At 37.7% G+C, this 24866-nt stretch overlaps 1 protein-coding gene across 6 annotated transcripts in view; it reads right to left on the bottom strand.

Annotated features, from left to right (window-relative positions):
- Positions 1-24866, bottom strand: part of LOC123870778 (acetyl-CoA carboxylase) — a 68464-nt gene that overhangs the window by 28749 nt on the left and 14849 nt on the right. For 3 of the 6 annotated variants that reach the window (XR_006797152.1, XM_045914188.1, XM_045914189.1), the window contains exons 4-28: positions 16022-16139; positions 15174-15281; positions 13695-13835; positions 13165-13345; positions 12438-12545; positions 12156-12250; positions 11686-11779; positions 10992-11107; positions 10315-10488; positions 9765-9927; positions 9226-9388; positions 8731-8875; positions 8192-8301; positions 7824-7990; positions 7006-7217; positions 6263-6368; positions 5488-5625; positions 4879-4985; positions 4100-4236; positions 3599-3685; positions 3143-3225; positions 2868-2977; positions 1710-1838; positions 1049-1231; positions 449-588 (exon numbers count right to left, since the gene is read on the bottom strand). Coding sequence is in view for 5 of the 6 variants with exons in the window: in XM_045914188.1 (XP_045770144.1) it covers positions 449-588; positions 1049-1231; positions 1710-1838; positions 2868-2977; positions 3143-3225; positions 3599-3685; positions 4100-4236; positions 4879-4985; positions 5488-5625; positions 6263-6368; positions 7006-7217; positions 7824-7990; positions 8192-8301; positions 8731-8875; positions 9226-9388; positions 9765-9927; positions 10315-10488; positions 10992-11107; positions 11686-11779; positions 12156-12250; positions 12438-12545; positions 13165-13345; positions 13695-13835; positions 15174-15281; positions 16022-16139 (3315 nt within the window). In the remaining variant the exon portion in view is untranslated. Of the gene's footprint in view, positions 1-448; positions 589-1048; positions 1232-1709; positions 1839-2867; positions 2978-3142; positions 3226-3598; positions 3686-4099; positions 4237-4878; positions 4986-5487; positions 5626-6262; positions 6369-7005; positions 7218-7823; positions 7991-8191; positions 8302-8730; positions 8876-9225; positions 9389-9764; positions 9928-10314; positions 10489-10991; positions 11108-11685; positions 11780-12155; positions 12251-12437; positions 12546-13164; positions 13346-13694; positions 13836-15173; positions 15282-16021; positions 16140-18234; positions 18495-21013; positions 21418-24866 lie in introns of those variants that run through there. The other 3 variants (XM_045914190.1, XM_045914191.1, XM_045914192.1) reach the window with 2 other exon arrangements.

Genomic DNA, 24866 nt, shown 5'->3' with positions numbered 1-24866 from the left:
AAACAATAAAAATAAAAAACCGGCCAAGTGCGTGTCTCGCGAGACTCGCGCACCGAGGGTTCTGTTCTCGGATATTTTTTACGACATTTTGCTCGATAATTCAAAAACTATTACGCATAAAAATAAATAAAAATCTGTGTCAGAATGTACAGATAAAGCCCTTTCATATGATACCCCACTTGGTATAGTTATCTTACTTTGAAAATTGAAACAGATTTCAATATTTTTTTCTGTGATGTAACCATAAAACGGTTTTCGGATGTATTCCTTTACTTGTGCTATAAGACCTACCTACCTGCCAAATTTCATGATTCTAGGTCAATGGGAAGTACCCTGTATGTTTTCTTGACGGACACGACAGACGAACAGACAGACTAACACTAAAAATAATTGTATGCAAAGGCGGCCGACGCAGTCGACGCTGCGTGGCGACGGGTTGTATACAGACCTGTTGGGATGTCCGGTGGGCAGAATGAACTGGAAGTGCACGACGCCCAGCTCCCCAGACAGAGCCAAGTGTTGCAGACACGTTATGTCGTACGACGTGTACGCTCGCCGCACGTACACCTCTAACGCCGCGTTGCATACCTGTTGGCAACAAGTTAAGAATTCAATGTGAATCATACAATCATATATCCTTTAAATGAATATACAAATTGAATGAATGTGGCGGACTTCAAACACCTTTGAGAACATTATAGAGAACTCTCAGGCATGCAGGCTACCTCATATGTTTTCCTTCACCGTTAAAGCAAGTGATATTTAACTATTTAAAACGCAAATACTCCGAAAAGTTGGAGGTGCGCGCCCGGAATCGAACGCCCGACCTCCAGTTAAAAGGCGTCTTTAACCACTAGGCTATCACAGCTCCTGTGATTGTCTGCAAACGCTATGTGGGAAAATTATGCGTAATGTGAAGCGCCCCTAACAAGATGGACCGAAAAATGGTGGCATAAAAACTGCTTGAAAGAGGATTGGTGAAATCCTCAGGCTGACATGATAATGAGGAGGAAAATTTAGGGGAAATCCAGTAAAAATCTCGACTTACCGCAGCATTCGTGTGGTAGAAGAAATCATGCAGTATGTCAAATATGGACGTTTCTGACAGTATAAGCTTCTGCAAGTTCTCCGGGTGGAAGTCGTGCCCGTACATGTCGACGGCCGACAGGAAGATGGACTCCATTTGGTTGTGACGCAGCTCGTACGCTGGCTGGTGAGCCGCTATTAACACCTGGAAGAAACGCTCTACTTTAGACTAATTATCCATACTAGTTTTAGTATTAGAGAGAGAGAGAACATCCCATACAAATGAAAGAGACAAAAAGTCAGTGGGCATTAACCATTTTGAATGACCAACCAATCCATACTAATAAATAAAATTGAAGTGTCTCTCTATAATTTCGAAATGGCTAGCTCATATTAAGCTCATATGATTATTTGAACTGTACCATGAATTACACGTTTTTAAAGTTTTTGTCTGTCTGTCTATTTGAACGAGCTATTTGTCATTGGTATAGAATAACGTAACAGATAGAGTCCTATACTAACATCTCTGCATGGATGGACTGTTGTATAGAACATATCACTAGGTAAATGGTCCTTCGAACCGGACCATCAAAAATTATAATTGTTTCCGGATCTTGATGTGGTCAGCCATAATAACTGAATTCGCTAGACTTTTTTAAGCACTTTGAGCAAAAATAACTAACCTGTCTTGCTCTAAGAGCCACTCGGCTGTGTTCGGCGCGATGCAGCGACGTCAACTCGTTTAGTGTCGCCGCCAGTTCGTCCGTTAGGCCAGGTTCATTTGACCACAGATGATCTATTAGCATTGTCACCTGCAACAAATAAATATTATACGTCTCGTGCGAGGGTAGAAAGAGAAAGCAATTGTATGATTGATATACAATTTTGTTTTTATTGGAGCACCCTGGGTCTTCTTGAATAACTCTCTTGTTATTCCAATATAGAATAGTAGGTACCTATAGATGACAGATCACGAACAAAATAACTCAAATGGCCAAGTATTTTTAAAATGAGAACAAATATATTTATTCATACTAATATTATAAATGCGAAAGTGTGTACGTCTGTCTGTCTGCTACCTTTTTACGGCCCAACAGTTTAACCGATTCTGGCGAAATTTGGTACACGGTTAGCTTATATCCCGGGGACGGACTACCCCGTACTTTCTATCCCGGAAAATCAAAGAGTTCCCACGGGTTCCCAAAAACCCACCTGCTTAAGCGATTTGTATGAAATTTGGTACCGAGGTAGCTTTAGTTTCTATAAATAATTGAGATAATAACCTTAAGGATCACAATTTTTTTTATTTTTTATTTTCACTTGTGTTTTATTTTCATTTTAATTTGAATTAACAGTTAATAGAATTAACTACAAAGACTTACCAGAACTTCCCTCGTTTGGGCCCGAACAGAATACCAGCGTTGTGGGTACATTGTGTATCCACAACATCAAGCTGAGTTTGGGCCCTTTCGTTGGCACGACACATAATACATACATAATATACTGTTTAAGTTAAGTTAGTTTTTAAGTTTTATATTTTAAATTTTATATTTTAGGGTTTATATTTTTTATTTTTATTTTTTATTTTTAGTTTTGTATAAGCGTCTTTATTTGTAATACTATGTTTATGTGTCGGTTTCAACGAATAAATTTTATTCTATTCTATTCTATTCTATTCTATAAGCAACTTTTTATCCCTGAAAATCAAACAGTTCCCAAGGGATCTTTAAAAACCCGGACGAAGTCGCGGGCTTCCTCTAGTTCTAAAATAAAACTTAACACGTAAGCGATAAGTCATGTAATAATAACTGAAATAACTTTGTCAAGACCATTTAACTCACCAGTAAGTTCTTCTTGGCGACTTGGTTGTGTGAGAATATGATATTGGCGACGGCTTGCATGTCGTCCTTGTAGCGATCCCGTAATGCCATCACGCACTTATCGTACGAGCCTACAATCAATCACACGAGTATTATAAAGAGAAAAGTTTCTAGGTGTATGCTGCATGTGTACGTGTGTACGTGCGTGCGTGCATGCGTGCAGGCGTGCGTGCGTGCGTGCGTGCGTGTGTGTGTGTGAGCGTGCGTGCATGCGTGTGTGTGTGTGTGACACTTACCCAACTGGAAGTTGCTCTCGACTTGATAATATTGCTTCAACAGATCGTGCACGGCCGCCTTCATTCTCCCGCGGATACCGTTTCTGCAAACAAAGTCTCATTCAACTAGGCAACCCTTTTTATATTTTGAATTGAAACTTTTCTAGGCGCTTAGGAAGAGTAATACAGACATTTTTCCAGAAGAAAATAAAGCGAACATTACTTCCGTTGTATTTAAATTGATCACTAAATAGAACAGCTGTTTTGAGGCTGACATCTTTTACCGAAGTGGGTAGTGTCATAGATTAAAAGCTGTATTTCTTGCTCAATACGACTTATTTTCAAAAATACTAGATTTTAACATGACATATTCATTTTTAAAGGTAGATATTACCTTTAAAAATGAATATGTTCTTCACAACTTCAAAGAAACAAAGGTACGAGTATAACGCACAATTTTTCTCTAAACTAATATACCTGTATCTTTGCACGAGTAACACGAGCGCTTGTGTGCTCATGAAGAAAACATCTCTGTCCGAACGCTTCGCCAACGATGCGGCGTGACTGAAACAATAAATAAGTTTAAAGAAATATAGGTATAGAACAGAACACGTCTGCCCCAGCGGAGTTCTGCGGCAGACGTGGCCTGCCCACTGCCACTTCAGCTGGCTAATTCGTTGAGCCATGTCGGTTCTCCTACGGATTGCCACGTTACGGATTTTCCATAACACTCTGAGCGTCTTTGAACTTGTAGACAAGGCCAACTGTCAGTGTCCCGTTTGAGCGCCTGATTTTTCTATCCTCGAAGAATAAAATAGCAATATGAAAAGAATTCACTGCTTTGTGCGATGCTAGCTATGCTCTACGTTAAACTAAGTAACTCTAAATTTAGCTTTCTTGATATAGCGATTAAAACAGGGGACAGATGTATCAGAATTCCGCGAGCAAAAACCGCGGAAAATAATTAAAGATACTCACTGGTCGATGACACTTGCAATCTGTTGGCTGGGGAACTGTGCCAACACACTGGTGATGTTCCTCTCGTACAAAGCCATCAGTTTGCGCACTTTCTTCTCCACGGAGATCGGAATACGACCCGATGTGGACGATAACACCTGCGGAGTAACCCTAATTTTAGAAGGTATTTTTAATGTTATCAGTCACATACTAGGAAACGACTCGCAAGACCCACAAAAGACGCAAGAGATTTTTAGGGTAAGCAGTGCTTTTAAGCTTCTATGAGCTGCAAGTCACTGGACTCAAATGAACAGCACATTAGCCAATCTGAACCTCCCTTTAATGCGACATCACAATCTAATATTATTGTTTGGATTTTGTTTTTGTACCATTGATGTAGGATAGCAGTTATAGATGACAGATCAGAAACAAAATGACATCGCTCAAGTGGCCAGGTTTGCACACATTTAAGTTTATTTTTGAGAAAAGTTTTATAATATCAATGGACATATTTGCAATTGGACATAAAGTTTAATAACGATTGAAAACATTTAAAAGACAATCATCCACAATAAATTTAAAGTTTTATTTTTTATGGGAACAAAAATATTCATTCTAAAATAAAATTTAACACTCAATCAATAAGTCCAAGATCTATCTATCGATTTATCTATCCTTCCAATTGTGAGAAGTGTTCACTGTAGCTGTCAAACTACGGCGGGGACCTACCCCCAACTAACCTATTAGATAGGTCTAGAATTGCCCCATACCCCATCTCCCCAAGAGGTTCATACCCTTACCTCTTGCAACTCGAGCAGCGGTAGCGAGGGGTCGCGAAGACTCTGCATGAACTTTTCCACCACTTCGCGTAATCTCGGCGTATTGTATGGATCCGGCAGACAGTAACCTGAGACAAAAGCGCTATGTAAACAAAACTTTTAATTCTACTACCAACCCAGACGAGGTTTTTGAAGTATATAACTGAGTGATTGTACGCCTGTCTGTCCGTCTATCATATAAACTTGTAAGATGAACACAATTATAGCTTAACGGTTGAGAAGCGGATTGAATTCAGAAAGGTCGACAAATCAAACTCGACCCATTGCACTATTGTCGTACCTACTCCTAGCACAAGCTTGACGCTTAACTGGAGGGGAAAGGGGAGTATTACTCATGATAAACATGGCTAATATTCTTTTTTATGTGTGGCCCAAAGCTAGGTTAAAAAAATCAATTGTTTTGTTTTACAGAAAAACAATTTTGCTCTAATATTTCAGCGTTTATTAGAACGATCACAGTCGGGTTTTAGTTTTCAACTTTATCTTGTTAAAATAATAATTATGCTTCATACAAAGGAAAAGGAGAGAAAATGATAGAGAGAATCTGAAAATAACATGTAACCAACTCACCAGCGAGGGTGTTCTCCAATATGTATCTGTACTTGTTGTGCGCGTGGTTGAGCTTCTCGGAGACTTGCTGGTTGTCGTCCAGCGAGAACTGCCCTTTGTAGGGCTGCGCCGTCGTCACCAGCGACGGGTCATCCAGCTCTACAACAATCATTCATTTTATGTTATAGCCCCTATAGGCAATAATAATATATATAGCAATAGGTATAAATGTAGGTATATACTAGTTTCAAACATTACACACTAACAAATTTTACTAACCAACACTGTATGTACATAACAAAACATGTGAACCTCACACACACAAACAAAACACAATTATACTAACTAAAAAACCTAACATAATATCTATTACATTTATTTAGATATGTTAGGTTAGGTTAGGTTAGGTTAGACCTTTAGTTAAACCTTTATTTTATCATAAATAATAACCAATTTTTAGGTTTTTTTCTGCATTTGAGCGCGCGATGTTGCTATAGAAGATTTACGGTAGATAAGTTGTACCATGTAAAATTGTTCATTAGAACGGGACACTCCCTACTGTAATAAATGGATTCAAGGCGATTCAATCCGAATATGTATTCGAAAATATTTTGGCAAATCAATGGGTACAAAATTGAGAAAAATAATCAAAAAATTGAAATCAACAGCAGAGGAGACACAAAAACAAATGGAATGATTTTTCTAAATCACTTTGAAAGAGAAGATGAAACGAATGCCTTTTATAGATTAAAATCTACCGAAAAAAGTTTGAAATGAAGACAAGAAGTATATTTACCCAGGATGCCCATAAGAGTGCCCATTTCGAGCACTGCGCCGGGTCGCAGGCACCACGTCACGTTGCCGGCCTCTGGCGCCGACAGGGTCATCACCATTTTCATCACCTGCTCAACACAATCATCAATTAAATACAAATTCACAATCATAGTCCGAAAATCAAAGTTGAGTGTCTCAATTGAGTGAAGATGCTTTTTTCCATGTCATGCCAGAAAACTTTTGGCTATTCCGTATTTTCGTGTTATGCACATCACGCTAACGAAGTGAAATGTCGGTACAGGCTATCCCCGTGCACAAGCGCTCGGAAAAAGATCTTTCTATTGCCTCAATTTACACGAGAGCTTTTTTACCGTGTGAATTGGGAATACATTTGTTCTATTTGGGTGCTCATAAGACCTTACGGCCGAGCTCACATCACGTTGCTTCTGTACAGTCTAACTTCTACAGCTCACTGACCTCAATCTCCACATAGGGCTGTCCTTTGTCCACATATCCGCCGTCCTCCACTAGAGTGTTGATGAGCATGCTAGCAGAGGGCGCGCGTAGTTTTGACGATTCCTTTATCTTTTCTTTCTCTTAGTTTATTATAACCCACTGACTTCAATCTCCGCATAAGGCTGCCCCTTGTCCACTCCACCAGAGTATTAATGCACTTACCGGCAGAGGGCGCGCGTAGTACCAACGGGTCCTTCTCCACTTAATACACTTGTCCACTAGTCTCTTTATCTATCTGCTACAACTGACCTCAATTTCCGCGTAGGGCTGCCCCTTGTCCACATGTCCGCCATCCTCCACCAGTGTATTGATGAGCTTGCCGGCAGAGGGCGCGCGAAGTTTGGACGGATCCTTTTCCTTCTCGAATACCACAGTCTGGTTCCCGATCACAATGCGGTACTTGTCTACTTCGTCCCTTAAATAGGTCGTGTATGAACCTCCGTCGACTGATAAAAGTGTTCCTGGGGAAGAAAAATTAAAAATTTAACCACAGACTGAAGGAAATGAGGAAGTAAACTTAAAACTTTAGTAGGACAGTTTGATTTTCCCCACAATATTAAGTCAATATCTGCAGAATAGAATAGATTTTTATTCAAATAAACTTTTACAAGTGCTTTTGAATCGTCAAATAATTTACCACTGGTTCAGCACAGATTCTTAGGCAGTACTCTGCAGCATTATTAATGAGGAATTGAAACCCAGATTTCACATAATTTTGTATTGTTATAGGAACAAAATTCGCATTAAATTCCAGAACAAGTAATTGAAAAATCTATCACAAGATTTTAATCAAAAAAACGAAAGTGAAGTTAAATAAGAGCTATCAGGCATCTGCTCTCATCATTGATATTAAAATAAATCTGTTTTACTCTTTGATTAAAGGTAGCTTGTTTCATCAGTACTTACACTCATCCATTTGCGGTATGTTAGTTCATGCGTGATAACAAATACTTTGCATTTGGTTAACAGATGGGTGAAGGTCGACCCTACCTTGGTCGCGCTGACCCTGTACTTATGCCCGCAGTGTCAGCTCCACCTCGGACTGACCCCTGCATACATCAACTCACCGCCATCAGTAAGCTTGTGCACCTCCAGCTCCTTGAAACTGCCGTTCATGGCGAGGAAGTAGGACGTGGGGCCGGACTTGGTCGCGCTGACCTTGTACTTGTGCCCGCTGTGGATCAGCTCCACCTCCACGCAGTTGGACAGCTGGCTCGAGCCCTGGATCTGACCCCTGTACAACAATTAATGATATGTTTTAGCCATACAAATAAATCCAAGTGTTTTTGGCACCTTGATACAGATATACTAAAGATGCTTAGATTATCTTGAAGATAGATTTAGGCTACTTTTTTAATGGGAAAGAGTGAAATGATAAATTCAGGCCAGGTTGCCAATTATAAAGCTGAAATTATGATAAAGGCAAATAACTCACTTCTCCAAAGCACTCTTAAACTCCTGGAAGTTGGCTGTGATGATGCTGTCAGCTATGAGGATGGACCCGCATAGGACTCCCAACATTATGTCAGGTTTCTCCGATTGCATCTGTAGAATTTAAACGTTTCAAATTCTAAGTTCTGGAACTCCACTACCAGAAATTGGAGAGGAAGCCAAGATCTACGAATTTTACCACCACACGAACAAATTGTAGTCCATTGTCGCTAACAACTTGATGAGGTAATCCGTTTTTTAAAAACAGTAACAGCGTAGTTTCTTGTCAGCTCTTTCTTCTATTATCATCAATATTATTCTCCTGAGAGTCCAGTGTCTCCAGGAATGTGATGAGGTATTCCACAGTTTTACGAGCGTTGCCACGGATACTCAGCTCCTTGATAGCTACTCAAATTCAAAATGTATTCATTTCGGGATTCACTCATATACATTTTTCTTGACAATAAGTTTAAATTTTATACAATTACATATTAATAAGTAGTTGAATGGTCTAGTATTTTTTTATTACTAAGATAAGCTCACCCTCTCCGCAATAAGCGCATCTAGCCAGCTGGTATCGATGTTGTTCTCCTGAAAGGCCGGAGTCTCCAGCAATGTGATGAGGTACTCTACTGTTGTGCGGAAGTCACCGCGGATGCTCAGCTCTTTGAGAGCTATTACTAAATTCCTGTAAGAAAATGGATGAATTAGTGTTACTAAATTTCAACTTGCTCTCATTTGAGAACATTGTAGGCATCTGGAATTTGTTGGTGGACATGTTCAAGACATCATCTTATCATCATTCTTCTATTTCTAATTTATTCATTGTGGTCACATTCCAGAATGCCTGAGTATTCGTTGGCGAATTTGTTCAGGACGCCATCTCTTATCAATTCATTCACCCTATCTTCATGAATGTTCATCACCAACTCGTTATTAGTGAACGCTGGTCTACTAATCTGTTCTGTTCTCATAGATCTGTTTATCTATGTATACTAGCATAATGGTCTACTAGTATATTCTATATAGTCTACTCACTCTCTTGCCTGCTCCCTGGTCTCCCCCCAAGAGAAGCAGTGCCCAAACTGTGAGTCTGCAAACTCGTGGAGTCCGCCAGAGGCGGCCACGCTGAAGTAACCCCATACGTTCTTTGACGAACGGAAATTCAGCTCTTGGACTGTGCCTGACGAAGGTTTAAAACCTGCAACCAAAAGAATTTACTGAGCAAACTATTCCTAAGCAACAACGCACACCATCAGATAGCAACACCACCACTTAAACTTATTTAATTGAAATTGGAACAACACTCAGCACAACAAAACATGGAAGAGATTACATAAAACCGTTGCTATGCCGCTGTAAATAATGCTGAGTTTGACTTGTCCATAGAGAACACTTCGTTAGCGCGATCCAGATGTACGGCGAGAGATTTTGTATGTGGAGACCGCCACAACTTTATGATAAATCCAACATGGCCGACAAAATTTTCAAGTCATAGTTATGATTCAAGGAAACTCATGTCAGGAGACATATCTTATTCTACTTCTATTTTACAGCTGGTAGAATCTGTCAAATACCTTCATCTGGGTTTTCGGAAGTGATTCTGGCAGCTATGACGTGTCCCCATGGCGAAGGGCGTTGCTTTGGCTCGTCAAAGTTTATGTTCGTCATGCCCCAGGGTGATTCGCCGTACAGTAGCCTGATGTCTTTGATGTGGTATAGGGGAAGGCCCATGGCAATCTGTCAATCACAGAAAATAATATAAGTAATTAAAAACGTTTTAGCCGTAGCCCTAACCGCTATGCTAATAAGGGCGTCCCTTGACATAGCTGTTCGAATTAAGAGTAGAAATGAGGAGGCAAATCGCTTCGTACGTGTCCGACAAATTTCGACTAAGTGTAGTGCCCGGCAACTTGAGCCTGAAGCAGTGTAATGGGAGAAAGTTGGTGAATCCGAAAAGTAAAAGTCGACGTATCAACCGATCGTGTGCACCCAGTATTCGCCAGCGAATCGCGTCAATGCTAAAGTTGCTTGCTGGGCACTATACGGGTGCAGACCTTAATGATGCCTTTCAGTGTGATGGTAGAAAAGGTGAAGGAAAGACCAGGTCACAAAGCTCCTACTAACCTGCAACTGAGCGGCGGGCAGGTTGACATCGGCCACCATCTCCGTGCAAGGGTGCTCCACCTGCAGTCTCGGGTTCAGCTCCAGGAAGTAGTAGGCGCCAGTCAGCGGCTCGTACAGGTACTCCACTGTCCCCGCACTCACGTAGCCCACCATCTTGGCAAGACGGACAGCAGCCTGAAAATACCATTACTATGAAACAAGTATCTACCCCTTTCACCGGTTAGACTCCATTGATAAAGACTCCATCCTTCCTGGGGCTCGATTACGGTAAAATGACAGCTACATTGTGACGATCGCAATTACTTCTGCTTGTCCGGCAATCGGTCACTATTGGCTAAAATGCATTGTAAGAACAATAATACCACAATCTAAGATTAAGGACAAAAATCGTATTTTTGACATGACAGTTGGCACACAGAGTAAATAATATTATGAGTTCTTTTTAGAAAATAAGTGTCAAAAGAATATTTTTTGACCAACTTCAAAAGAGGAGGAGGTTCTCAATTCGTCGGAATCTTTTATTATTAGACAATAATAAGCTAAATATTAAAAACACTCATACAAAGTTAAAGCTCTTGAATGTAGTATGCATTCAACAGAAGTATTTTACTAGCAATATAACTTTTTGTCGTTTACTTTGTCTTGCAAGTGATTAATGCGTTAAACACTTTGCGTACCTTTTCCATTTCGATGAAGACATCCGGTTTGGCGATGGCGGCGGGCGCCTCCTCGATGATCTTCTGGTGGCGGCGCTGGATGGAGCAGTCGCGACCGAACAGCGATATCGCGTTACCTGGGGATAAAATCGGTTTTATGACCGAGTAAAACGTGAAACAAACTATGGGACTCACTCATTCTTACATGATACACTGATCTTACGAGACGTTTCTCGGACGTCCGAGCTTTCAATGTTGCGTCTGCGACTTACCCGGTTGAGTTTGTTGTGGGTTCTTCTCAGACTTGGGCGCTTTTGGAACCCTCGTAGCTTTAGTTTTAAGTTACGTAATTAATTATCACCACTATATCGTACAAATTTAACAATTTCGACCATCAAAAGGAGTACAATTGTACCTACTTTGAATAAATGATTTTGACTTTGACTTTTGACTTGACTCATGTTCGACAGTGTGCACAGTTTAGTGTATTATACCCAATCCGAGGAATAAGGTTAGTATAGCGCTCTCTCTATTTGGTTCTATCATTTGACCTCAACTCTTCTGGTAATTGTATATGCTCTAGTCATAAATCGATAAATCACCCACTGCGCAGGTACAAGGTCAGATGCTCTTTATCGAGAACCCAAATATGTAGATCGATATGTTCTTGTAGGGTTTTTCACATATACTTCTTATGACCTGTTGTATTACTTACCATACTGATCTGCCAATAATTGTACCTCCAAATGCCTGGCCGACCTAGCCAACTTCATCACAAATATTGGCGAGCCCGGCACTTCAGCTTGGACCTGTTTATAATATAAGCAAAAACTTAGCGCTATTATTATACTACTTAAACACAATCCACCAACCAATAACCATTTGCCTTATACTTATAGTTTGTAATTTAGTATTTCTCAAACCCGCAATGTATATATAACGTGCAAAACTCGGGGTCAATGCCCCGACTACGACGCCGCACCTATCTACGAAACGTTCGTTGACCTCTAGTGACAGTCAGATGTTTTATTTAAAATACTTTGCGCACTTTAAAAAAACATTTTTTGCGTTTTTTTTGTGTTATCTGTACCATGATCTCTCTTTGTTTATGGTGGCGTTCTAATTACACCCTGTATGTTTAGATATGTGCAATAAAGTGGTTTAAATAAATAAAAACAAACGAACCTGTCGGAACATATTGTTGAAGTCATCGGGGCTTTCCACTTTTCGAATGCCCTTGCCGCCGCCTCCCTCGGACGCTTTTATCATGACGGGAAATCCTGAGGAAAGGAAAATATTATTTCAACCAAGTCCAGTCATATTATTAGCTTTATCCTGCGTGTAATTCGGCTTATATAATTTGTTTTTTAGGGAAAAAGGAATCCATATAGTGTGTTGATAAATCAATCTGTCAGTCAGTCAGTTTTTCCTTTTATATAATAAATAGAAGAAGAAAAAGATTCTCACCGATCTTATTCGCCGAATGTAGACCTTGCTCTGCGGTGGAGACGCAACCTCTCGCGAAAAGTTCAGATGAAATCTTGATCTTTTTGGTGTTGTACTCCGCTTTCAATTCTGTAATACAGTTATAGCTGGTTAATCCATACTCCATACTAATATTATAAATGCGAAAGTGTGTCTGTCTGTCTGTTAACGTTTCACGGCTCAACAGTTTATCTGATTTTGATGAAAGGCACAGAGTTAGTTTAAATTTCATTATTTCACCAACATAAAGTAAGTCTTATCCGAGAATAAATTAGATATTTTGGCAGGTTTTAATACAAAAAGTGTCATTACACCCAGTTTATTCCTCGATTAAACGTCACTAAACGTTGGTGAAATCGGCACTTTGTGTCTAGCAACGCATGACGTGATTTCTAATACTATTCCGAATAAATATATGAAAAAATTTACATAAAAAATTTTACACCGTTATTACTCGTTATCTTCCAAAGCCACAATGATCTAAACTTCATAGTTGCTGATCATTCTGCCCTGTGTTGGGGATAATACGCAGAGAAACTTTCAGGTTTATAAAATAACGAAGGTCTAGCCCTCGAGAGCTCCCTCTCAATAATATTCCCCTTTCTCTTCCAATCAACCGTTGAGCTTCTTCTCTCTGGGCTGGTTTCCGCTCTTAAGCGTTTCCGCCTGTTGTGTGATATCTGATGAGGATTTTATTGGTAGTACTTACCACTGCCACTCCACGGCAGGGTGGGTATGTCCGCCGTCTGCGCCACTATGGAGGAGGCTATCTTGTCTCCCAGAGCCCACATGGCCTTCTCCGGGGGTCCTATGAACACCACGCCGGCTCTGTGCAGCAGTTCTGGTAGTTTCGGGTTCTCTGATGCGTGGCCCCATCCTGCCCATACCGCCTAGAAACAAAAACTTGGATAAGTTGAATAAATCCACAAAGAATATGGCTGCGAACTTCAAGGATTTTCGAGGTGGTGAATAGTAATATTATACTCATTTACAATAAAAAATGGCGGGACATCTATTTTTTTTTTTTAATTTTATACCAATTTCAAAAAAATATAATATTTTTCGAAAAAAAAAAAATTGAGATTTCTCGAGGACATCGAGGATTGACGACAATGATATTTATTTTCAAATCCAAAATTAAGGACTTGCACTTTTCCTTTGCGACCACCGAGAACATAATATTATTGTAAGGACGTAGAAATATATCAATAATCATGTCATCAATAATAATCATGTCACCTGCACTTGTGTTCTCACGGCGATGTCTACGATCAACTCCACGTTGGCATAGTTGTTGTTATTGGATCCGCCCGGTACAGGCACGTAGTGGTCCGCCATCTTTATGTATTCTGCGTTTGCTTTTAGATCTTCCGGTGTGACCTGTGAAATAAAGAAAAGTATAGAGACCACAACTCAGGGCTATAGAGTCAAAATATAAGGCTGCCTTTGTCGAATGAGCATGGATGGATAACAAGAGATGATATCTAATAAACTCAAACAATACGTTTTCGTTCAACGATCCTGATACATACCGCTAAGATTTTAAGATTTGGAAGTGATTCTGCTCAGATTTGTCGAGTAGTGTTTGAAGCGAAATTCTGCGCGCTGATTTTCCGCTAGTTTATCTAGGTCTCTAGCCTTAGACTAAAATAAAATTGCGCCGCCCAATTCAGCGGCTCGCTGCGACTCGTTTGATGTCGTTCCACTAAGTTCATCTACCACTAGGTAGATGACTTAGTGGTAGGCTTCAAACACTGCGCTTTACGGTGCGCGGTCACTATTCCAGTGTGCCTAGTGGGAGATTTTTAACCTATTCGATCGCGTAAAAGTTAACTGCGTTTTCAGCAGCGGGGTCTTCTCCATCTTACCTAGGTCAAGACGAGGGTACGGGCCTCGAGGCGTGGCCTCCTTGCCCGGGTGTGGCGCGGGGAAGAAAGCTTCCCCGGTAACGTCCTTTAAGCCGTTGTTATCGGCTAAGGCCTGCCTTCTTGGCTTTGGGCCTCGAGGTCTCGGATGTGTGTTGGATCCAGGGCCCCCGTACTGTGGGCGATGGACTCGCTATCGCGCACGGGGGTATTGTCAGGTCCAGTAATGCTTGCGTCGTCCTCGTCGTCATCATCTTCACCAGCAAGTTGCGCTGGTGCGGGTGACTGCAGAAGCTCACGAGGTAAAGGACGCCCATTGGGTGGTCTGTGTTGTAGCGGTGCTATCCCACGGAGGTGTATGTACGGTCCATGGTCCGCGCGGGCAAACATGCGCCGCGCAAGTGCGTGGACGTACTCCTCCACGGTGGGTGTCTTGGTATCACGATGGATGACGTCATTTCTGACGTACCTCGGAGCTCCTACAATCAGGCGCAGGCACTTGTTCTGTTGAACCTGTAGCCGGCGCTTCTGGTAAGCTGAACAAAGAGCGTACCACGCAGGGGCCGCGTACGTCAGGCGCGAACGGACATAGGCATAACTTAACTTTTATGCGATTTTTTTTTTATTATTATAGTTAACTTTTACGCGATCGAATAGGTTAAAAATCTCCCACTAGGCACACAGCACCTTGGGACCTCAACGTCGTATCGGTTTTTCGAACTATGCGCCCTGCCCATTGCCATTTCAACTTCGCCACCCGCCGAGCTTTGTCGGTTACTCTGGTTCTCCTACAGATCTCCTCATTTCTGATTTGATGATGTAGAGAAACAAAAATAGAGAACATCAAATTTACCATAACAACGAACCGCACGGCGCGTTCGTTCTTGAACATCTCGTAGGACCATCTTCGTATTGATCGCATACATTTTACTGCTCCGATACCGTTGTTTGCGATCAGAACCTAAAACAAAAATACAAGATAATTCTGACAATAGTACAAAAGTAATGAAGAAAGTGTAGCCCTGTGAGTACAAAGTTAATGTATCTTATACCGGCTGCCCACGGTGCGTGATATTGCGGACGGACGCACTATGGGAAGAGTATCACTCCGTGGTAGCGCATACAAGTTCACCACGGTCGTAAGATCCTTGTACGCTCTGCGCCCGTGATAGTGAGCCGTGCGTGATAATCCGCAGAATGGGATCCGCACCGTGGGAAGCCACTCTATTAATGTCTACCTCAATAATCCATCAGTAATAACTAATTAACATAGTGTTCATTTAGTCTTGATTATGTGGAACTGTAGAGGACAAGATATACCAAGGGCTTTTACCAAAGAATACTTTTTGCCTATGCTAAATCATAATTATATTATTATTGATGGGCATATTCACAAGATTATGAATAGTCCATCAATAACTACATAGTTATGTATAAATATAACATTAAATACTGTGGCATAATATTGTAATTTGAATATTTGTGAGGAAAAGAAAAAAGATGAAGAAAGTAGAAATTTGTGTAGTCCACGCAAACAGAGTCGAGGGATTAAGCTAGTTTCTGGAATAGAATATAGTAAAATTTTATTCAAATAAGCTTTTACAAGTGCTTTTTTGTCAGAATAATTCACTACTGGTTCGGAATGCCGTTCCTATTGAGAAGAACCAGTACGAAAATCAGTGGATGCTCTTTTTTAAATACCTTGTTAATGGGCTTAGTCCCTTGAAAGCGTCGAACAAACTCCTCAGGAGTGGCGACAGTGAAATCTTTCTCTTGAAAACGTTGACTGTGGATCACCGTGCCCTGGGACATAGACGGCCTGTGGAAGAAACAAATAATTCAATAAAATTAATATAGCCATCATTGTGGGATATGAATTTATATTCAGAAGAATCAGAAGTTCAATCTTACCAATTCTTCAGATATTTCAATTGTACAGAGCAGTTGCAAACCCTATTTACACATTCTATACAAACATAAATCAGGTCAAGACCCAATCATCTGATAAATATGATAAATTATGATAACTCCCTGGACTTCATAATTATATTATGTAATGTGTCTTAAAGATTGAGTTTAGCAATGCATAAAGCCAGATTTATATTCTGTAATTCGGCAGGAATAACTTTGACAAGGAGGCTGACAGAAGAATTCAGCATTTTTGAAACTACATCACATCTTCGAATTGTTGATACCGCCAAACCTTAAGAGTAAAGTCTTCAATGAGTGTGTCCTACACCTAGCTATAAAGGCGTACACACATACAGGCTGATGGAATGGAAATCACACTTCACATCACACTAATATTATAAAGCCGAAAGTTTGTGTGTGTGTATGCGTGTGTTTGTGTATGTTTGTTACTCCTTCACGCAAAAAATTCTAGACAGATTGGGCTGAAATTTAGAATGGATATAGATTATACTCTGGATTAGCGCCTAGGCTACCTTTTATCCCGGAAGATCAAAGAGTTCCCACGGGATTTTTAAAAAACCAACATCCACGCGAACGAAGTCACGGGCATCAGCTAGTATTTTGTACATGTGGCATGTCAGGGTAAATGGCAGTACATTCTAGTGGTTAAGGCGTCAGCCTGCTATTCAGTACATCAGGGGTTCAATCCCAGGCACGCCATCTCTATCTTTTCACAATTATGTGCATTTTAAGCAAGTAAATATCACTAGGTTTATCAGTGAAAGACCTGGACATCATGAGGAAACCTGCCTGAAAGTTCTCCATAATGTTCTAAAATTTGTGTGAAGTCTGTCAATCCACACTGGGATAGAGTGGCCAGCTAAGGCCTAAGCCCTTCTCATTCTGAGAGGAGACCCATGCTCAGTAGTGAGCCAGCGACAAATTGATTATGATTATAATGATGATCCAGATGAATCTCTTTTCTTTCTTTCTTTCTTCTCTCTGGGCTGGTTGAATCTCTTTCAGGGTTGTATTGTGAATGAAATAGTGAGAACATGTGCATGCATGCATGTCTTATTGGCTTTTCTTTTCACACTTCGACATAGCTGTATGTGACTATGATTCAGTATTGTGCTGAATCCAGTCCTATAACTGTAGACGCATCCACTTTTCTATCCTGCATGAGTGGTGTAGTGTTAATATTCAATCCAGTGAAATTATACTTTTCTTATAATCATACTTAAAAATTATACTTAATACATAATATTTACCTGAAAAATCTCAGAAGCATACAAACATTTATAGCTTCTTAAATACAGAGGTAAAACTATGATTTAAATAGCTTTTAAAAACAGTGTTTATTTGCTTAATCCCAATATGATATATTTTGTGAACATGTGAGTTATAATAAATAAAGATAAAGATAATATTAATGTAATAATAAAGATAGTGAAATAAATGTCTGAAGCGTATGATTGATCAAAGCTTTTGGAATAAAACCTATTTATGACGAAGTGAACCAACATAATTAACATTATTTAAGATTCTTGGCATTATTATCTACGTCATTCAAATAGGTACATAGTGTTTTCAAAGTATTGACGTTCATATCAACACAATGAATTAATTGCAAAGTAACTTACTAAATTCTAGGTTTACTTATTTCCTCCAATTTTTTTAAAAACTAATTCAAAGTAAATATTCGCTTTAATGATAAGGTTTCCAAATTAAAATCATTCAACGTGTATGTATTTTAAAACCTAATTAGAAACGGAAAGAAAGCGGCCAAATACTCATGCAAATCGCGAAATTAAAGTGAAATCTACTGTTTGTTATACCTTAAGTTCCAAATCAGATTTCTATTTACTTATGAACTAAATCGAACTAAAAAACACATACAACTTATTCTCTCTTAATCTAATACAATTTAATTGTGGTTTTTTAGTGATAAATATTAAAATAACCGAAAAGAAAATAAATATTCCAATTCGATGTAAACTAACCTGTAAGGGCCTTCCGAATAGAGGCCATTCATTGAAGGATACATTTTTCCCCGGCAAACGATACAAGAACAACCGTTTTACAAATCACAATAATTCACAACCATTGATAAATTGTAAAAACAACAAAAATCCAACATTTCTTCGTGAAAATGAAAAGCGGTTTTTGCTTTTGTTTTCGTGCTCTCAAGTGACGTTAAGTTCGCCAATGATCTTTGAGTGACGGATCATACGATACTTCTGTCTTCTTCACACGCATTCATTTTGCTTTGCAAGACAAGAATGGCATATACATTTTAATTGTTAGGAGTTGCCCTTATTAAATTAATTATTCTGCCGGGTCAGATATTGCGTATGAAAATGTTTTTCCCATTTGCGTAGTAATGCGAAACGTTTGATAATAATTATCGATAATTACAATTTATGCTGCAGAAACAAACTGGAGAAATAATTTATGTATTTTTTTCTATGATGATTAGTATAGCGTATTTTTATAATATTTTTACTAACATTATAGGTAATGCAATCAATTGCAGTATTTGAATGTAAGATAACGGACGGACGGACGGACAGCGAAGGCTTAGTATTAGGGTCCCGTTGGCACCCTTCAAGTACGGAACCCTACAAACAAGTAATTCAATTCAATTCAATTTATTTATTTGAAATAAAAGTAAAATTTTCGATTGTTTCAAATAAATGAAGTTATACAATAAATGGAATTTACAATTTTGAATACTTACAGTAGTCCTAAAAATACTACAAGATTACATAAAAAAATAAAATAAAAAGAAAAATGACATGTTAGATTTTAATGATTTTTATAATAATACGTTGGCGTTTTTTACGTGGCTACTTCGTCTTGTCCATCTTACAATGACCGACGTAGTAAACGAGTTCGCTCACACTTTTGTAAGTAACTATCGTAGGAAAATAGTTTTAAGGTCAAACTCTGTAGTTATATTGTACCCACATACGCATGTCATAGGTGGGAAGCGTCAGGTACCTAAGAGTTAAAGTGAAAAATATGCAGTAGCAGGATTTAACAGCAAACATTTACCTATCGCCAATATTTACATTATTATACCCAGTTGAGATCAACTATAACAATATTACTAAACCAATATTTTTTTATATTGACTTCCTATCAAGGCAAATTGGGTAGACGTAACTAAAGCTCATCCTCAAAGTGGCTTGGGTTACTTGGCAACAATAACGTTTGCACTCTGAAGGTCTTTGTTGATCAATCTAAGAGTAATAATTTAAAGTAGGCCCTAAAGTAATTTAATACTGGTAGCAGTTAACTCGTAAATAATGCATTATCGTAGTTTTCGAGTTGAAAATCTACATCGTAAATAGATTAAAAGAATCTACATCATAGGTAGATAGATTTAAAGAATTAAATATTGGGATTTCCGATAGCTCTAAATTTTTTTCTATCAGCAAACAGTCGATTGGAGTGGATTGGAATAGGTACCTATATAACCGAAATTATAAGTAGAACCAAATCAAAATAATAAGTATGAAGGCACTTCATCAAAAGGAAGAAGAATGATTATTAAGTTAAAACTGAATTTGACCTTTAAATTTTTTACTATCTAGCAATTAAATAAATAAAAACAGGCAGGCTAGCACTGATGTTATTTTGACACCTGCAAGGAAAAACATCGTAACTCACTTTTAGAAACTTTACAGAGTAGCGCGCAATTATTATAAGTAATATACGGTTTTTGTGAGTTATCAATTATTTTCCACAATATATAAACCTAAAATTTATATAATGACATTGTAACTCAGACATATAATTCAGTGTTGTGTGTTAATAATTTATTTAAAAAAATAAGTCTGAGATACAATGACTGCGGGTAAGACGTAAGGCAATTTTTTTAAAATAATACTTGCCGAGAACTATTAGGATATCTAACATTACAATTTCAGTTTCGTAATAGGTATTATTGATGGTAGTTGTAGGTAAGTGTGTTTAACTAAGTATACCTTTTTAGTATCTTCAGTGACTACTGACTTACAATCTTTTTTCACTGACTAAAATATGAACGCGAATGAATTTAGCCACAGAGGTGAGCAAAAAAAAAAGCATTTTTTGTTTACCAGGAATAAGATTGTAAGTCAAAATCCCTAAAAAGTGAGTTACGATGTTTTTCCTTGCAGGTGTCGATTTTATAAAAGTTCCGTGTTTTTTTGTCTAATAATTACTGATCACTAAAATCTAAATTAAGCAACAACTTCACGTTACACGTAGTTAGGTACCTATACCATTCATCGTTCTCTTGATTAGAATCCTGGTCAGACCTGGTAAAACAGAAACTGGTAAAGTGGACGTCAGAATACCGATCATACATACCTATAAGATTCCGCAGTCATGCTTACGAAAATCCATCTTACCGTAAACCACTAAGAAGAGTAATAATCATTACTATTAGAATCAAAGTTGTGTGAATTTTTCATTTACACTGCATCAACTACATTACCTTGCTTGACTACGCTAGTTACTTATTGGGCTCATAATACCTAATTTATAGTCGTGATAATTTTGTTTTATAGTTGTAGTTTCTGAATAAAATGACTGGCAACGGACTAATAGACAGACTGGATATATTATAATATAAAGTTTTCTTGTTTTACAACGGAACTCTAAAAATTATACTGGTAGTTATCCATCATAGCTGGTCAAGGTATTGTTATTTTTTGTTTTAAAATTTTAGTTAAAGCATTATTCGGTGCTTTTTTTAACTATTTATTAAGTTTCCAATTTCCAAATACTTACGTCAAAGTTCCTGCAGGGAGCCGGAGCAGTTTACTATCTGGCACCGGCACGTGATCCTCTTCTTCTTTTTCGGTTCTATCAGGATCCGAAGCGAGGGTCATTTGGAATTTCTGGACCAAGCTGGAGGGCAAGACGTCCGTGGCTTCATCCTCATATTTTTCATCGTCTACAGACGTATCGCCCAAAACAAAACGCTTCGATGTCCTTCTCTTCAGCATCGCAAATAACTCTCTCACGTAATTCGTAATTGCTGCAAACGGCACTATTACTGTCCAAAAGTTTAAACACCTTTGCCGCACATTACACTTTCACTTTTTAACCTGATCTGTGTTCAAACCGATCTATTTTGATTTCAGTTATTATTCAACTCAATTTTTTTACAATTTAAATATTACCTAGCTAGTCTGTAAAAAATGCAAAGTAAGAAGTTGGCAATAAATTGAAGCATGCGTCATAACTCACAATATTCATAATAGATAACAGGATTACTTGTGTTAATTTATTTCTGTAGATGATAATAATAATTAAACTTATCCTAACAAACAGTGCGTTGAGTTTCGCATGAAGGATTCCGTATAAAATAACTAGATGATGCCCGCGACTTAGTCTGCGTGGATTTAGGTTTTTTTAAATCCCGTGGGAACTCTTTAATTTTCCGGGGTGTAAGTTAACTATGTACCAAACACCAAAATCTGTTTAACTGTTGGGCCGTGAAAAGGCAACAGATAGATAGAAAGACAGACAGACAGATAGACACACTTTTGCATTTATAATATTAGTATGGACATTAGTATGGAAGTATGGATATTATAAGGAAATCAAATTAAAGAGAGAGTTAATTTATTCACGCAACCTTAAAAATGGATAATTATTAATTGATATAAATTAGATTTAATGCTCAATATATCATAAATCCAAGACACTATCGTAAAATCTTTAATTTCACATTGAAGTAACAAAATAGAATAGATATATAGTATTTATGAAATATTGTTGATTTTAGATCAAACTAAAATAGTTACTGTCAATAAATAATCTATTGATAGCATCAATTTTTTTTTGTTTTAGGTATTTCCCGCAATTTATTCGTAAATCGTGACCTTGACACATAGTTACATCACTTTTTAAGGAATGTTGCCATTTTTGCGACTGTTCAACTATTTCAGGGTTATTTAATTCTTCCTTTTAAGCCACAAATCTTTAAAGCCTTTATTTTTAATTATTATTAATATAAGTAGGTATGAAGTATACATACTTAGATACTATGCACCTTGCCGGATGAAACAACGTAATATTTAAGTTTTTATAAATGAATTCGTTAAATAATACGGCAAAAGGGGCAACCTTTTGAGTCGAGTATGATTTATTTATAAAGCAGAGTTCATCATTTAACGTAGATTGTAGATACATCATTCAAGTATCAATAATCTCGCATGCGGATAAAGTAATATAAAAACAAACATCATTTCACAAGTACGCAAACGTGACCTTGATAGTGTTGTCAGAATCATCATTATCGATAGAAACTATCGTGATTCAATATTATGGTGTCAGTGCTAGAAATACTTTTTTCGGACAAAATGACTATAACATCCTATTAAGGACAACGATCTTGGAGCTATATTTCACTTTTTAGAGAAAGAAGGATTCAGCATTCATTATTATGTATTGATATATTTTTAGAATATTTTCGATACTTTTATACATAGGTAAAGCAAAAGTGGGTACCTATTCAAACAAGTTCGGAATAAAAAAAAATTACTTCTCTTCTAACTTAAACTTAAACTTAAAAATTATCTACACTAATATTATAAAGAGGTAAAGTTTATAAGTTTGGATGTAGGGGATAATCTCTGAAACTAATGATCTGATTCTGAAAATCCTTTCACTAGTCGATAGATAGATATATTATACCCGAGTGTTATAGGCTATAAAGTAAGTTCCTCGCAGATTAGTGCGCTTAGTTATGTAAAAGTTTAGTTAAGTACTTAAAAAGTCAATTTTGAGGGATTTGACTTGAATAATTAAGAATTGTTTGTTGTCCATAATAACTGGGATGGGGTGGGAATTTTATAATACGTAATACACAAGGAAACATGTGTTATACTTTGTGAAAAACATTATTATTTCCTTATTAAAGGCGTAATTACCAACTTAATTACTCACAAAAGATTATCTATTCTGTAATAATACTAACATGGATGCTTCAGCTCTATTCACATAAAAACTAAGAACTATAGTATTACAAGCAAAATAAATATTTACTGAGATAAAGTTTCATTATCGTTTGAGTTTCAAAGTACGTAACTATCTACATCTATTCCGTTTCAAGTATTTTCTGGTCTTTTTCTTCAATCATGGAAGGACTTTAATCCATGCTACTTATTGATATCAAAACCACCCCTATGGTGCTAATAATATACTATAGTAGTGAAGTACTGAGTCATTAGTCTTATTGCTGATCCACTGTAGTATCAATTTAAAACTTTTACAACTTTGATGGCTATAACTACAATAATTTGATGATATCGAGCTGGTATAATACCGGAGGTGGTCATAGAGACAATGGTTAACAGTAAGTTCATCGAGATTAGCTAATTTCATTTGTCTTGATGAGTTTTTTGTAATGCTACAGATAAAAGGGCTTTAATTTCAATTAGCGAACGCCCTTTGGCTTTATTCGACGAAAATTTAAATTCTCTTTCCTCCTCGGGAATTTCAAAAAATCCGGCATTATTCCTCGTCTACAATTATTATAAAGGAAACCTTTGTGCAAAATTTCAGCTTTCTAGGTCCAAGGATTTGGGCTAGGCGTTCAAGTGTGTGAGTCAAGACATTTCTTTTCGTTAAGTATAGGTAAGTATTTAAATTTTTTAATGCCTTTTAAAAGCCTTACTGTAAGTTAACATATCCATGGATGTATGTTTATCTGACGTCTTAGTCAGTAATCGTTAGTCAATCTTAGTCGTAGTTTTTAACTAGGAATATTATATTAGCAAATTATATAATAATAATTATTTATTTATTATCCTTAAAGCCTTTAGTTTATTAATAAGGGACATAGTTATCCTTGACGGCTGACCACACTGAAGATTAGTGTTCCATCTTCAACCGCTAAATAATGAAACAGCATTTAAATACTTAATATTCCGTATAAATTATGTTTTGATGAATTTTATTCCGACTTTTTGCCAGAATAACTGGATAGACAAATAGACAAATAGATAATTATTGGAATTTTTAAATGTTACGTAAAATAAAGTGTTGAGCTATGCCTTTGCAGTCTTACTTATTACACTGCCATTTAATTGGTTTTACAAACAGTCCTTACATTCAACATATTATTTTATCATATCTAGAGTCTAGACCTATTGTGTCTATTACTACTACTACTATGTGTATAATATAAGCTATGTCTCAATTTTGATCACTAAAGCTTTAGCATAACAAGTGTAAATTAAAAATTTATAACACCCCCGACAAGTGAAGGTTACAGTAACTAGAAAAGAGCTGATAACTTTCAAACGGCTGAACCGATTTTCTTGAATTATAGCTAAGAACACTCTCGATCAAGCCACCTTTCAAACAAAAAACTAAATTAAAATCGTTTCATTAGTTTAGGAGCTACGATGCCACAGACAGATACACAGATACACAGATACACACGTCAATCTTATAACACCCCTCTTTTTGGGTCGGGGGTTAAAAAATAGAGCCTGTAATACCTACGCATGGTTGAAATGAAACAAAACGCACGTGGGATTCCATTTTTGAAAATGAGTCGGCAAAAGGTTTCTAATCATGTAGTACCCAAGTAAAAACCAGGGTTATTTAGGGCATTTGCTACTTTAAA

The sequence above is a fragment of the Maniola jurtina genome, chromosome 13, assembly GCF_905333055.1.
Source record: "Maniola jurtina chromosome 13, ilManJurt1.1, whole genome shotgun sequence".
Taxonomy (NCBI): Eukaryota; Metazoa; Arthropoda; class Insecta; order Lepidoptera; family Nymphalidae; genus Maniola; species Maniola jurtina.
The sequence above is the reverse complement of the archived record's forward strand: the minus strand, read 5'-3'. Positions and strand labels throughout refer to the sequence as shown.